This window comes from Equus caballus, chromosome 5 (assembly GCF_041296265.1).
Source record: "Equus caballus isolate H_3958 breed thoroughbred chromosome 5, TB-T2T, whole genome shotgun sequence".
Classification (NCBI taxonomy): domain Eukaryota; kingdom Metazoa; phylum Chordata; class Mammalia; order Perissodactyla; family Equidae; genus Equus; species Equus caballus.
In genome coordinates, this window is record NC_091688.1 from 37610537 (window position 1) to 37626591 (window position 16055).

General features: G+C 35.2%; 1 protein-coding gene across 1 annotated transcript; it reads right to left on the reverse strand.

Annotated features, from left to right (window-relative positions):
• Positions 1-9826: 9826 nt before the first annotated feature.
• On the reverse strand, positions 9827-10753 carry OR10R2C (olfactory receptor family 10 subfamily R member 2C). The gene has a single exon (NM_001390952.1). The coding sequence runs from the start codon at positions 10751-10753 to the stop codon at positions 9827-9829; it is 927 nt and encodes a 308-aa protein (NP_001377881.1).
• Positions 10754-16055: the final 5302 nt, after the last annotated feature.

Genomic DNA, 16055 nt, shown 5'->3' on the forward strand with positions numbered 1-16055 from the left:
TTCGATCATTTTTCAACAGTACACCCACATCTCATAAACGTTTCTGCCCCATTTATCTTATAACTATGTGGCCTTGATGAGTTGTTTGACACTGTGGAGTCTTAATATTCTCTAATGTAGGAAGGCATAGTATTATGTGCTTCTCAAGTTGTGGTAAAGATTAAGGGGGATAGCAAAGTATCTGTCACTAAAGGATTACTCTCCTTCTCCTCTTCTTCCTCCAGGTTTATAGTTCTCAAAAAAGGTCTTAATAACCATTATCTTTTGCCCCATGTTTGTTTTTTTGCCCAAAATGTCTGACTGTACCCTTTGTTTGAGATTATGTCCAGGTTGAAAAGAAGTACTCAGGTCTGAAAGTTGCATAGATCTAGGAGTATGACAGAAGGAGGAAAAAAGTTACCACACTACTAACTAGATTTAAGTTTGACATTGGTTAGGTCATGACTTTAATAAAGCTATGATTCTTCTCTGAATCTAAATTTTAAAATACAGAAAATGGGGATAATATAATTTTGCTTTTCAACTTCACAGGGTTTTTGTTTGTGTTTAATGGATAATATGAAAGAAAGTATATGTAAAATATAAAACTGCACAGAATGTAAGACTCTTAGTATATTAAACAAGACTTTGCAAATCTCTGCAAAGTCCTTTTACTTCTTTGATACTCCCAAAATAATATTTCTGGATGTCTTTTCTGACCACTGCTTTGAACTACACATTATGTAACACAGAAGATGTGCTACATAAATGCATAGAAAATAATAACCATCCAGTCCCAAATCAGGCTGAAGAAGACGTCTGCATGGACTTCCACACTGAATTTATTAAGAAGAGGGAGCTTCCCAGTTTCAAATTTATCATCAGGCTATATAATATTAGAGAGAAAATGACTGTGGTGGTCATCTCATTCTATCTCTCATCTGTACAGAAATTTCTTCATCAGCATCTCCAAGGGAAAACAGCCTGCACTGACGTTAGATCAACAATTTCACAAAATGTACGTTCCTACTGTTTTCAGCTTTCGTTATTATCTCTCCTTATTTTAGCTGATATTTGCATGTCTTGGGTTTTCATCCTTTCTCTCTCTGTTGTCATACAATAAATCTAAGCTTGGTTCACAGATGTTTGAGACAGTTACAATAATAATCTGAATCTTTCCCATTACTCATGTGACCTGAATTTCAGACACCTCATCTTCTTGTGCGCAGTCCTCTGGATATGCTGCAGCCTATCAATATTCTTTTTAAAGTATAATGAAGAAACTAAAGTTCATATTTCGTGTGTGACCCCATTTCCACGGTAAAATGTAACTGTTTTCTGCTTTGTTAATTTTATTTAGATTTTCAAATTAAAGTGTATAAAATCATCAATAATGCTTTCCTACTTTTAAATTATTACCACTATAGTTATTTTTGTCTCTCATTTTTCAGTTTTTGAATTAAGTGCTTTAATATTACTTTCAATATGATTAGCTAAATAATTAAGGCATTTACAGCACTACATATCTCTTTTTAATACAACATTGGCCATCTCAAATTTTGTTCTGTTCTGTTTTTGTTTCCTAACAGGCTTGCAATTGTCATTTATTGGTTGCATATTTTTTAAGAATGAAATATTTATTCTTTATATATATTTCCTTGCTGATATTTAAATAATTTCTGTTGTTTATAGTTTTTTGTGTGGGTTAGTGAGTGAATGTGATTGGTGTAAGTTCTATTTTTAGAATTTGTTGAGTTTATTTTTGGTTTATTCCAAATTATTCCTGGTGAAGTATTTTCATTTAGATTCAAATGGAATGTATATTAAGGATGCAATCTTAATTTTATTATTAAACAATATTAGTATGCAATATCAGTCTTTGTTTTATGCGTATGTGACTTGTCATGGTTTCACAGTGCTGCATTAAAATACTTCTTTTTCCATTCATCACAAGTCAATACTTCAGTAACATATAATAAAAATGAATTATTAGAAAAATGAAACAAAAAAACACCTGAACTGTTCTATTCTCTGTTCCAAAAGATGTGTCCACTGATTGGATGTCTCAGTAAAAGCAAATTCAATAGAAATTGCTTCCTTACATTCAACTTCTATACCCATCTCATCACAAGTTAATAACAAAGAGCTGGCACTAATACTGAAGACTCTTACCTGAGTAACATTGCTTTATATTTCTCCCATGCTAGGGTAAGATTGGAGGTTTTCATTTACAGCAGTTAAACCAGAGGTGCTCTGGACTAGAGATACCAGGCTGAACTGAGGCAAATGTGAGGACCTGCACTTAAAACAGAGGATTACATGTGAGTGCTCCTATAGCATGGAGCATCACCGGTCTCTTTCCCACACTCAGGCCCCAAAAAACTTGACAGCCAGTCTTAAACAATTCCTTTAGGAAACAGGAGAATTTCTTTCTGACAGAGGTGATTATAAGTTAGGAGCTACTTCAACAAAATGAGTAACATTTCTCCATATGACTCTCCTGCATTGGAGCCCACCAGTCCACAAGGCACACCCATGTACAGAGTTTCTAACAAGCTTTTAAGTGCCACACAGAGGAATATATTTGAACATCCAAAGCTTGCCAGACATTTGAAGACTTGAACATGAAACACTGAGATCAAAATATAAGAGCACAAAACTCTCAGAGGAAATATAAAAAATGCATAGAATACAAAATATTGTAATTAATATCATCATGTAAGATACATTGCATTCATGAAACAAGAGTATATCATCTTCACTTTTTTATGGAAATAAAACACACTGATAGAAAAGTGTACAAATCATGATTGCCACGTCAATAAATCATCGCAAAGTGAATAAAATTGGTCAAAAAAATAGAATACAATTGTCCCCTGGTATCCATGGGGAATTGGTTCCAGGAAACCCCGCAGATACCAAATTCTGGGGATGCTGAAGTTCCTTAGTTGGCCATCCCCTTCTGCTGTTTCCGTATCCGAGGATTCAACCAACCGGGGATCTTACACATACAGTACTGTAGTGTGAACTACATGATCCACTGTTGATTGAATCCCGCGATGCGGACCCCGTGTATGCATAAGGCTGAAAGTATTAGAAACACCTCATTACTCACTCCCTCTTCTCCAACAGAAACAACTCCTGTGGCTTCTAATATCATGAATGAGTAATTACCTTGTTTCAAACTTTGTAACAATAGAACTTTAGAGAATGCATTCTGGACAATTATTTTTATTTTTTCCTCTCTTCATATCTGCTTTGTTTATCATGACTTTGTCCATAATGTTTATTCAGTCTTATGTTCTTCCAAGTTTGGACTTCATTTATGAAGTGGGTTTTATTTCATTTCTAACGGCTTCCTGATCTATCCTCTCTCTTTCCAAAACTTCTCTTCCTCTAATCATTCATAACTGAATTCTTTCAAATTCTGATGTTTGGTATTATTTCACATATTCTATTACTTCTTTAATTCCTTTTAGCTTATTTTTAAATATTTGGTTAGAGTTTTTTTCTATTTTGTGAGCATATCTTCCAAGCACTTGCAAGTTGTGTTCCCTGGGAATCACACTCTGAGATAGCTGGGCATCTAGGATGTTTGTAAATAAATGCATGGGATTAGCACCTGTGCAATGAGGGGTCTATATTGGGCAGATAGAGAAATCAAGCTGAATGTAATACTAGTGACAGTCTTAGCCGGCCCAACAGTGAGCTCTGTAGTAGAATGACCATTCAGAGGTGTTCTGAGTTGAGCCAAGATGGCCAGGACTTTATAAACCTGCATCAGTCAGTGTTTGGGTGTGGGTTGCTACAGGAAATGGTTGTTCCTTTGGATGAGGTCTCTATGTTACTGACAAAATGCTTGAAGAGGCAGACAGCTGAAGCCTGCCTACTCACAGCACTATCATCAGCTGGGGCAGTAAGTCATTGATTTGAAGGAGAATCTGGGCAGTGCATCTTGGTTTTCACTATATAGGCAAACAGTTATTCCTATAGGGATGTTGAATTGCTGGGTTTTTAAAAATATATAATAACTTCGTATGGAATCTGAGCATGCTCTTTTTCTGAGTTCATGTTTACATGAGACTAGTTTTCTTATACTCTTAGAAGGGGAGGCTGGTCTATCATGGTATTCCTAGTTTTCTAACTGTAGAACCCCTATTATGTTGTCATCAGAAAGTATTCAACTGTTAATTGGAGTCTGTAACTTTCCTTGTTTTAGCTGATGTTGTCAGGTTGGCCAATTGATTTTTAAGTTAGTCTCTTTGGCAATTGTTTTTTGTGCTTGTCGTTTTCCTGATGTTAGGACAAACAGAAGTTGTTCTTCTCCTCTGCTTTCTCTTTCATAATTTTTAATAAAATATTTTGTTTTCGTTGAGTATATTTTGTTGCTACAATTTTTTAACATGTGGCCACGGGGGTATTAATTTCCTTTTTTTTTTTTCCTGAAGATTGGCCCAGAGCTAACATCTGTTGCCAATCTGCCTCTTTTTTTTTCTCCCCAACACCCCAGTACATAGTTGTATATCCTAGTTGTAAGTCATTCTAGTTCTTCTATGTGGGATGCTGCCACAGCATGGCATGATGAGCAGTGTGCATGTCTGTGCCCAGGATTCGAACTGGAGAACCCCAGGCCACTGAAGTGGACCATGTGAACTTAGCCACTCGGCCACATGGCCAGTCCCCTTAATTTCCCTTCTGCATTCACTTTTTTCCTTATTTTACCTTTAATTAAGAAATAATTTACTTAAATAAAATTCAAATATTTTAAGTGTAAGTTATTTGCCAGTTTTTACAAATACATGCACTCGTTTAATCACCACACCAATCAAGAAACACAATATTTCTGTCACCCTAAAAGTTATTTTGTGCCCCTTTCCAGTTGACTCCCTGCCTCAAGACAACGCTGTCTTGATGTATTTTTTCCAGCTTTCTTGAGATATATTGACATATAGCATTGTCTAAGGTTAGTGTACAACATGATGGTTGATACATGTATTGCAAAAAGATTACCGCACTAAGGTTAGTTAACACTTCCATAATCTGACATAATTATGTATTTGTGTGTATGTGTGGTGAGAACATTTAATAGCTACTCTTTTAGCACCTTTCAAATATATAATACACTATTGTTAACTGTAGTCAATATGCTGTACATTAGATTCCAAGAACTTATGCATCTTATAATTGGAAGTTTGAATTCTTTGACCAACATCTCCCCATTTCCCCCAACCTCTAGCCCCTAGAAACCACCATTCTACTCTGCATGTCTATGAATTCAACTTTTTTTGATTCCAGATATAAGTGAGATCAAATAGTATTTGTGTTTCTCTATCTGACTTATTTTACTTAGCATAATGCCCTCAAGGTCCACCCATGTTCCACAAGGCAGGATTTTGTTTTTTATCACTGAATAATATTTATACATATATTTCACAGTAGTTTGTTCTTTTTATTGCTGTGGTGTTAGCTGATGGTCAGGAGCTGAACTATGATTGTAAACTGGGAACCTCAATTCTTCTCCATGAGGTCCTCTCCATGGGGCTGCTTGTAGTTTTTTACAGTATGGTAATTGGGTTCAAAGGGTAAATGTTCTAAGATCCAGGAAGTGGATGCTGCTAGTCATTTAAGGTGTAGCACCATGACAGTGTATTTTATTGGTCAAAGCAGTCATAATGGGACCACCCATTTTCAAAGGAGAAGGGACATAAAGCCCACATCTCATTGGGAAGATGATCAAAGTATTTGTGGTTATTTACTTTAGTATGATCTTTCTGAAGATCATAAATTGCTTACATTCTTACACTTGCAATATATATTCACCCTCCTCCAAGACACCACAAAATCTCATCCAATCACAACATTTGGCTGCCTCTGGCTCAAGGTCCAGGATCTTGTGATCTAAATCGAGTCCACATACATATGGTATAGTTTAGGTGTAGTTTCTTTCAATTTGAAGTTCTGTGAGTTAAAGATGCAGGTTATCTGCTCCTGACATATGAAATTTATGAACAAAAGAAAGTGCTGTTAAATTATTGAGAAGAATTTAGAGGAAATATTTAAAAAATCCAGAACTTGTTGGACTTGAAAATAAAATTGCTTCTCATCTCTTCCCCAATCTGTCCTAATAAAGATTCTCAAAGGAAGAAATGGCTTCAGGGAGAAAATCGAATCAAAGATTCTATCAGGAAACCATTGTCTCAGAGTAAATATCTCAAGAATGTGGCTGCAAAACTCTTGGTTAGAACTCAGAAATGTTTAAGTCTATATCAAGAAAGGTTTATAAGTATCCCAATAGCATAAATCCTCTAAGTTAAGCAATAGCTCTTTTTAAGAGTCTTAAGGGAATTGTCATACAGCAGCCTCACAGATAGCCCATAATGAAGAAAGAAATGCGGACGTGACTTTTGCCTAATAAAATTAACTTTATAAATTGATACTTTAGAAACCCACAAAGTTTTTTAAAGAAATTCTATCAGCCTATCCTAAAAAGGATGGAGACAATAAAAGCAAAAATACTTTAAGTCCTCCAATGTTCTTACATCCAGGAGTGAGACTGAGAAAACTGTTCATCTACAAATACTGGCTGCGTCTTATACACAAGGAAGAATTATCAGAGAGTGAGAAAAAGACTCCTCAGTTAGAGCCAAAAGCCATGGAGAATCATTCTCAGGAAATAGGACTGGGTTCTGAACAAGGGACTGGCAACAAGAGCCCAGCTGGATTTCAGAATTTTTATGCATCAGTGACTGCTATGATCCTCATTTCCCCCTTTTCCAAAAGGGAGTATCTAAGGCAGTTATCATATGCCTAGCTCACCATGGCATTTTGCATATGTCAGGTGTGGATAATTTGCATCTTTTTAGTTCACATGGAAAGGAATTGAGACTCCCGGTCTACAGTCATAGCTCAACTCCCGAGCATCAGCCAGCACCATCCTGCCAGTCACGTAAGTGAGCCATCTTGGAAGTCAGTCCTTCTACCTTAGTCAAGCTGCCCAGTTGACATTGTACGGAGCAGAGAATAAGCCATTGCCAAATTGGAGATTAATGAGCAGAATAAATAATTATTGTTGTTTTAAATCACTAAGTTTTGGGGGACATAAATATTTCTACCTTTTCGTGTGTACTTTCAGGTGTTCTATTCAGCTATGTAGAGCAGTCAAATAAAGTTGAGACATTTATGAGTCATCTACTGCATTTTGCATACTGTATCAGGGATCTAGAGAATAATGGGAGGGGCCAATACTTGGGTATGACAAAGGACTTCCTGTCAGATTGCTGATGGCCTGGTAGAGGAGATAAGATATGGACCTAAATACTGAAAAAGTCAGAACTCATTACAAGGCATAAGTTTGGTCTAAACTGCTATGGTGTTTTAAAGAAGGGAAATCAGGAAATACTCATGCAATAGTTGAAAATGGAGGGATACTTTGGTGGGACAGGGTTATATATTGGACAAAAGGAGGTAATGGCCCTTTTGACTGAGAAATTATTTGGCTTCTATGCCAGCACAGGCTCCATCACCATGAGGACCCCATCTTAGAAGTACTAAATGGAGGAGTTTGATGTCCAATGTGGCGAATCTAGGTTTATCTTTTACGATACTTTTATGTAACTATAACTGTAATTAAGAATGTAACTAGTATGTAAGAATGGCCAAGATGGCCATTTTTTCATCACTACAAAGTATTTTTATGTAAAAGAGTTTGTCTTCTTATATATAGTCTCCTAAATTATATTACATTGTATATATTTTGCTAAAGATAATTTCAAATTTTTAATGTTTCTACTAACTAAAAATGTCACTCAGGCAACCCACACATGAAGAAGATAATGAGAAATTATACCAATAAAGTAAGATTAATAAAAATCAGAAATCACGTTAGTGTCTGGCTGCTGTAGAAAACATTCTATGTACTTTGTTAGACACAAAACTCAGTCACTTTGTATTAAAATTGATCAATGTACTAAGTACAAAGTGCATTTCTGGAGCTTCCTGCTCACTTACTGCTGCTTCCTACAGTACAGATTTAATTTTCCTAATGTCTACATACTCTATATTCAGCAACTTTAGATTCTAGACTGCACAGCAGCTTCTCCTAATTTTTTTAAATGAATATGACATCATAAAACAGCACTATTCTAGTTAATTATGGGTGCATCCTAAACAGAACATCATCTTTATTTACCCCATGGTGAGTTTTTCTGAGATTCAGCATTGAAGCGAAAGTTAAATCCAGTAAGAAAATCTGGTAGGTAGCTGCAAGAATGCCAATTAATTTCACCTGCCATATAATCAAATTATAAAACATAAAGTCTGTGACAGTTGTATATAAGAAATTTCTCAAAGAGGTAAAAAGGAACATTGTAACAAAATGTCAAAAGTCAAAAAGAGAAGATGAAATAGTAAAAATAGAGTGAAATGATTTAGATGAGATTGGACATAAACGAGGAACTCACAATTTGGGTCTATGAATGGGCTTTAGATACTGTGTAAACTCCTTAAATTGTAAGCAAATTTCCCCATCATACATACATGAGGGTAATTTCATTTTTGGATACTGCTTTCAACAGATTTTCAAAAAAATATCTGTGGCAAGATGTGGGCAAGAATGATTAAGGTGTTTAACTATGGCTATACCACTGGTCAGGCCACCTATTTGATTCATTTTACAAAAAAATAAATTTTGGAAGTCAATATTTACCAATAAACCCCATCACAATACCTTATTCTAGAGGAGAAACAGGCTTTAGGGGCATATAATGAAGAAACGGGATTTTTTCTATCTTAGTTTCAATGGAGACACAAAAGTAGAGAGAGGAAAATGCCCCATCTGTTTGAGAAAAATAAAAATGTTCAGTCAAAAAGGGATGGAAATACATTCTTTGGAGGAAGCTATTGGAGTTCTCGATATTTTACCTCCCCTCAAAAGAAGAACCACTTCAAGACTTTGATATGTATCCCATGGAGTTAAAGGTGCTGAGTGGAGTGGGATCTGATTCCATGGGTGAAATCTGAATGTAGGAGTCTGTGGCTATTGGTGTGAAGTACCAGAGAAGAAAGGGAGATGTCTGCAATTCATCTGACTATGGGAGAGGCAAGGATGCAAACATTTTCTTTTGCATCAGATATGGGCCAGTTAAGGGAAAAAGTCAATCTAGAATCACTTGAAATGAATTTACCTAAGAACCCCCAAAAAAGACATGACTCAGAAAATTGGAGAACTCTCAGAACTAAGTGGCAAGTTGACAAGCTGTCAGCCAGAGGTCGCTTCAACCCTGTCACAAGAAAGGTAGCAAAAGCTCCAAGTAGGAAATGCTTCCAAAAACCCATGAAAGCTCAGCACATGAGAAGGACTCAGTGTCCAACACCTTCAAAGCCCTGAGAGCACCAGTGCCAGAGCATGACAGTAACAGTCAAGAAAGACCATTCCTCCAACTGTTCCTTCTCTCTCTCCAATGTAATCTTCAAGGATAAGAGGAAAGTTAGTAGTGAGAGAAGTGGTGGCTGACAGAGCTAATAAATAAGTGAACCTCCATTGGCCCCAATGTAGATTCACGAATTAAAGAATACTAACACCAGAGAAAGGGGAAAATTTTAGCATTAAATGAAATTTAGACTTTTGGTTATTACCGTGAACTGGGTAGATTTGGGAACACGCTGAGATTCCATCTCAGAAGCTGAAAAATAATACCCTACAGACTGGATTTAAAGGATTGTGAGGATAAAAATATGTTTTATGATACACATCTTATACAGAACTATTATTTCAGTGAATTGCTTATAGATATAGTATGCATGTGAAAAGGGGCATTTTTTCTTATAGAATCTAAAATATAATAATATTTCAATTATTTAACTTTAGAGATCTGTTCTTCCCCCAAACTTTTCTGAGAGCAATGTGGACATCTTTGTTTCTGAGACTGTATACCATGGGGCTTAATAATGGAGTGACAATGGTATACATCACCGTTACTAGCCTGTCCTTGCTGGATACATAGTTTGCTGTTGGCCTCAGGTAGATGTAGGAAGCACAACCATAGTGAACAATAACAACAGTGAGGTGAGAGGCACAGGTTGAAAAAGCTTTTCGTCTGCCTTCAGCAGAGGGAATCTTTAGGATAGTCTTCAGAATGCAGACATAAGAAACACAGATGAACAAAAATGGGACTACAATTGCAAGAACCCCACAGATGAATACAGCAAATTCGTAAACATCTGTATTGGTGCAAGCCAGATGAATGACTGGGGAGATGTCACAGAAGTAATGGTTGACCTTGTTGGCACCACAGAAAGGGAGGCTGAAAACTAAATTTACTAATATAAGTGAGGCTGAGAAGCCTCCAATCCCACAAGCGGCTGCCAATTTTCCACACATCTGCCAACTCATAAGGATGGGGTAATGCAGAGGATGACAGATGGCAGCATAACGATCATAACCCATCACCCCCAATACCAGGCAGTTGTTCATAGCAAAACCAAGGAAGAAGAACATTTGAATGGCACAACAGATGAAGGAGATTGTCCTGGCCACAGAGAGGAGATTGATAAGCATCCTGGGTAGGATAACAAAGGTGTAGAATGTCTCTGATGTTGAAAGAATGCCAAGGAAGAAGTACATTGGAGTGTGGAGGCTTTGATCTTGACGGATGACACTAATAATAGTGACATTACCACTGAGAATGGCGAGATACAGAAAGAGAAAAATCACAAAGAGGGCAAGCTGAATTTCACCAAGGCTGGAAAAACCCAGCAATAGGAATTCCGTGACCATGGTGAGGTTTTCTGCCAAGATCTGCAAAGATGAAGGAAAAAGTAAAACGTAGTCAGGACATGGATATAATAATCTGAGGTGTGCAGGCTTGTGTTCCTTTCTTCAGGTGCTAGGGAAGAATTTTGCCTTTTACTTATATTTTCCAGTTTCTCACATTTTGGCAGTCTCTCGCATTCATTGGTTCATGGTCCCTCTCCTCTATCTTCAAAGCCAGCAAAGTTTCATCTCTGTCTTTGACTCTCTGATTCTTCCTTCCACTTTTTAGAATCCTGATTACATCAGACACACCTGAATAATACAAAATAATCTCCCTATCTGAAGGTCAGAGGATTAGCATTCTTAATTCTATCTTGCAACCTCAATTGTCCTTTTTCATGTAACCTAAAATATTGACAAGTTCCAGGAATTAGTATATGGACATCTTTGAGGGGTCACTATTCTAGTTAATAGAACTAGTGACAAATGATCCAAAAATGAAATAAAGAAAGCAATGCTACTTGCAATAGCAAAAATATACATGCCTGATTATGATTAAATTTAACATAGATGTGCAAGACACACACACAGAAAACTACCAAACATTGTTGAGAACATTAAAAAAGATGTAAATAAAGGAACACATATTCATGTTCATGGATTCTAGGACTCAATATTAATAAGAGGAAGTTCTGAGTAAATTTATCCATAAATTCAACATAAATCCTATCAAACCCTAGCAGGCTTCTCCTGTAAAAACTGACAAGATAATCATAAAAATATATGGAAAGAAACCAGAATAGATAAAATAATTGTAAAAAGAAGAGCAAAGATCGAGGATTTATACTTTGTGAATTCAAAGCAACGTAAAGATACAGTAATTAAGATAGCATGGTACTTGCATATAATTATACATATAAACCCATGGATATAATTGAGAGTCTAGAAATAAACACTTCAAAGGGTATCATTGCAAAAATGAAGAAACTCACCACAGACAAAAAAATATATTTGCAAGACATATCTAATAAAGAATTTTTACTCACCAAATAGAAGTAACTATTATAATCAAGTGATATGAGAAACACAGTTAAAACGAGCAAACACTTTATACATTTCAACGAAGTTTATCAGTGGCTAATAGGTGTAGGAAAATATGTTAAACATCATTAGTCATTAGGGAAATGCAAATTAAAACTACAACGAGATGCCTGTTCACACGCACTGAAATGGCAATAACTAAAAAGATGGAAACTAAAAGAAGCTGGTAAGTGTAGAGAGAGACTAAAATCCTCGCCTATTGCTGATGTAAGTATGAAATTATGCAGTTACTTTGGAAAATAGTTTGGCACAATTTTATAAATAAATTTACTTTATGACCCCGCAATCTCATTCCTAGGAATCTTACTAAAGAGAAGTCTGTTCACACAGACTTTTATATGAACGTTCATAGTAGCATTATTCATAATAGTCAAAAAAGGAAAATATCCAAATGCCTATCAATTTATGAATAAATAAACAAAAGTTGAATTCTATTCAGCAATAAAAACAAATGAACTATAAGTACCTACCATAATATAAATTATCTGCAAAGACATTGTGCTGAGTAAAAGTAACCAACTGCTAAAACCTAGGCTGCAAATTCCATTTTAGGAAATGCACAGTCAAAGAAAATCTATACTGGTAGAAAAGAGATTAGTTGTGACCATAGGCTAGGGGCAGAATTTGATTTGACAGAAGAACACAAGAGGGATCATTTTGCGATAAGGAAAATGTTCTAAAACTGGATTGTGGTGATGATTACATAACTCTGTCAACTTGTACAAACAAAAAGCATGAATTATAGGTATATCAAGGTATTTTTAAAAAGTTATTTTGGAAGAAATTCATAGATAGCATATCGATTATTTAATTTTTTTGTATATATGTCTATTTTAATCACTAACCAGAGGTCTTTAGGGCATTAGGATCCATTCAACACTCATTATTTTAGTCCTTCCCTAAGATCTTTAAGTATTCCTGAAACAATCACAGATCTTCAAAATTTTTCTGTAAAAATAATCATAAATTATTAATTATTTGCATTTTTAACCTAAGATAGACTTTACCATGCTAGTAATGCCCTATTCTATCTCCAACTCCCACTTAATAAAGCCATAAATATATACAAAAAGGAAGAGAAGATTTTATACCTGAACGGATAGTTGGGAGATAGGTTCTATCAACTTCAATACAGATAGATTGTGTTAGATTGCGAATTATAACTATTCTCACTGTTCCCTTTTTTGAACAACTGCAATATGACATTCAAGAAAAATAAGAAGACTGATTTTTCAACTGATTCAAACTGATGAGATCAAATGATTCATTATCTCTATTTTTATACAGAATAACTACTTTCTGAGGTGACTAAAATTAACCCTACTACCTTTCACTTTCCTTATCCATCATCATCTCAATTTATAAATACATGTGGTGTCCACCATACCTAAAACAAAACATAGTCTATGGTAGAGTCACTAAATGCTGATACATGAACTGTTTTTAGAAAAAACAATGTATGTGGGTCATGGGAGCGTGAAAAGCAATGTCAATTGGGGTCAGGGATTTGAAAGATTTCTTTTTCTGTAGTAAAAACAGAAGAAATATTGACTACTTTTGATTTTCTATCAAGAGTAAATTTAAAAAAAAGCTAACAATTAGAGAAAACAAGAAAACTTTTTAGCCATAAAAATTCTCATTAACTAAATTATCTTAGATCAGATGTATTCTATTTATAGCACATCTAAACCTCCCCTCAAGTTCTAAAAGATAGAAAAACATTTTTTTTTAAAGATGGGCATCTGTGCTAACATCTGTTGCCTATCTTTTTTCTTCTTCTTCTTCTTCTTCTTCTTCTTCTTCTTCGTCTTCCTTCTTCTTCTTCTTCTTCTTCTTCTTCTTCTTCTTCTTCTTCTTCTTCTTCTTCTTCTTCTTCTTCTGCTTCTTCTTCTTCTTCTTCCTCCTCCTCCTCCTCCTCCTCCTCCTCCTCCTCCTCCTCCTCCTCCTCCTCCTCCTCCTCCTCCTCCTTCTTCTTCTTCTTCTTCTTCTTCTTCTTCTTCTTCTTCTTCTTCTTCTTCTTCTTCTTCTTCTTCTTCTTCTTCTTCTTCTTCTTCTTCCCAAAGTCCCCCTAAGTATGTAGCTGTATATTCTAGTTGCAGGTCCTTCTAGTTGTGCTATGTGAGACGCCCCCTCAGTATGGCCTGATGAGCGGTGCTCGGGTCCGTGCCCAGGATCCGAACCAGCAAAACCCTGGGCCACCAAAGTGGAGCACATGAACTTAACCACTTAGCCATGGGGCCTGTGCCAAAATAATTTTTTAAAATTTCTTTGTTATTCAATGTGTTAGCAAGTATTTGTATTGGAAAAATCTCTTTGGTCAAGATTAGAAAAAAGGAAAAAGCCCAAAGCAGCATGGTATAAAACACAGTGGAACAAACAGAGAGAATAAACCTGAAGACTTGAAAAAGATCAAATCATACAAATATATAATAAAGTTCTGCAAATGACAACTGTACAACAAAATATGACAAAAGAAAATAATAAAAAAAACCAACCACAAATGGAAGAAAATTCTGGCAAAACTGACGAACATTAGTTAACTATAATTAAATGAAATAGAAAAATACTTTAATTAGGATTAAGGAGAAAGTAATAGACATAGAATAAATACAGAGCAGATTCAGCATGTAAAGTATTGGGATTCTTATTAAAAAATACTTAATATTTAAAACTATTAAAGAAAAATTCCCTGAAATAAAAACCAGTAACTATACATTCAAATGATTCTTCATCCTTTCATCCTTTTCATATTCATGACTATCCAAATATTCACACACATTGATCAAAAACAGTCAAGTCTAAGATGTATCCTAGTTGAAGTATCGTACTGAAATAAGATGAAAAGCTACCTGGGTATTTGAACAAAAATACTGATTACTAACAATAAAAAGAAAATCCTTTTGGAGCTGGCCCAGTGGCATAGTGGTTAAGTTTGCAGGCTCCACTTCGACAGCCTGGGGTTCGCAGGTTCGGATCTTGGGCAGGGACCTACACACTGCTCATCAAGCCATGCTGTGGCAGCATCCCAAATATATAAAAAAAAAAAAAAAATAGCGATGAGTGACACAGATGTTAGCTCAGCAACAATGTTCCTTGTGCAAAAAGAAGAAGATTGGCAACAGATATTAGCTCAGGGCCAATCTTCCTCACCAAAAAAAAAAAAAAAAAAAATTTGGAAATCATATTTTTTGGCAGCAATCTAAAATACATAATGGGAATGTTAAGATTTTTAAGAAATTCAAGGAAGGAAAGTTTGACCAAGGATTTTTATACCCAGACAAATTGTCCTCAAATATAAAAGATATAGAAAAATAGTTTTAAATGTACTAATGCTTCAGTAATATGAAAACCTCTAGCTTTTCTTGATGAAGTCACTAGGTGAAGAGTTCTATTCACCAAGAGTTGTCTGCAGTATCTTTCTACCAAGAGGCACATGGTAGACATTGAATTAATATACCTACTATAAATCCAAGACCCAAACAAGTGGGAAAATGAATGGAAACATACTAAGTAAATGTTATGTACCTAAGTAACACATTTAAAAAAATAAAAAAGGAATGAAGCAAGAAATTGTGAAGTAGGAAAATCTTACTTATTGCTGCCTAAATAATAGATGAGACTCAATGGCCATCATTTAAAACTGATCAAACAAATAGTGAATGCCTACAAAAAAAGACTAAAGATTTTAAAAATCAGGTATATTCTTAAGACAGTACTTAACTCTATGCATTATATAAGATACAACTATAACAAAATAATTCAGAAAGGCTAAAAAATGAAGATAAGGGAAATTATACCCAGCACATGGAAACCAAAAAAGCAAGAGTTATGATCCTAATGTTTGACAATTTAAAATTCAGACCAGGAACATTACATGAAAAGCAACAAAAACCATGACAAGAGAGACTTTTAATGCTGACAGCTACAATTCGTAATGAAATTATAAGAGATATGAATTTATATCTCCCCCAAAACACTGGAACTACCTTCATAAGAAAGAAGGTATAAAATATTTACAAGGAGAAACAGGCAGACATACTAGTAAACTTTAGTAAACCGCTTAACTTTAACTTTAATAAGCCACTCTGTTAAAACAGACGGGGAAGGAAATTATAACTAAGCATTCAAGAGACCTAAACAACAACAAAATCCCCAAAGTATATCTTATAGTTCTATATTGAACTCATATTTTAATAAAAGAGTATATACTTTTTTCAAGACACAT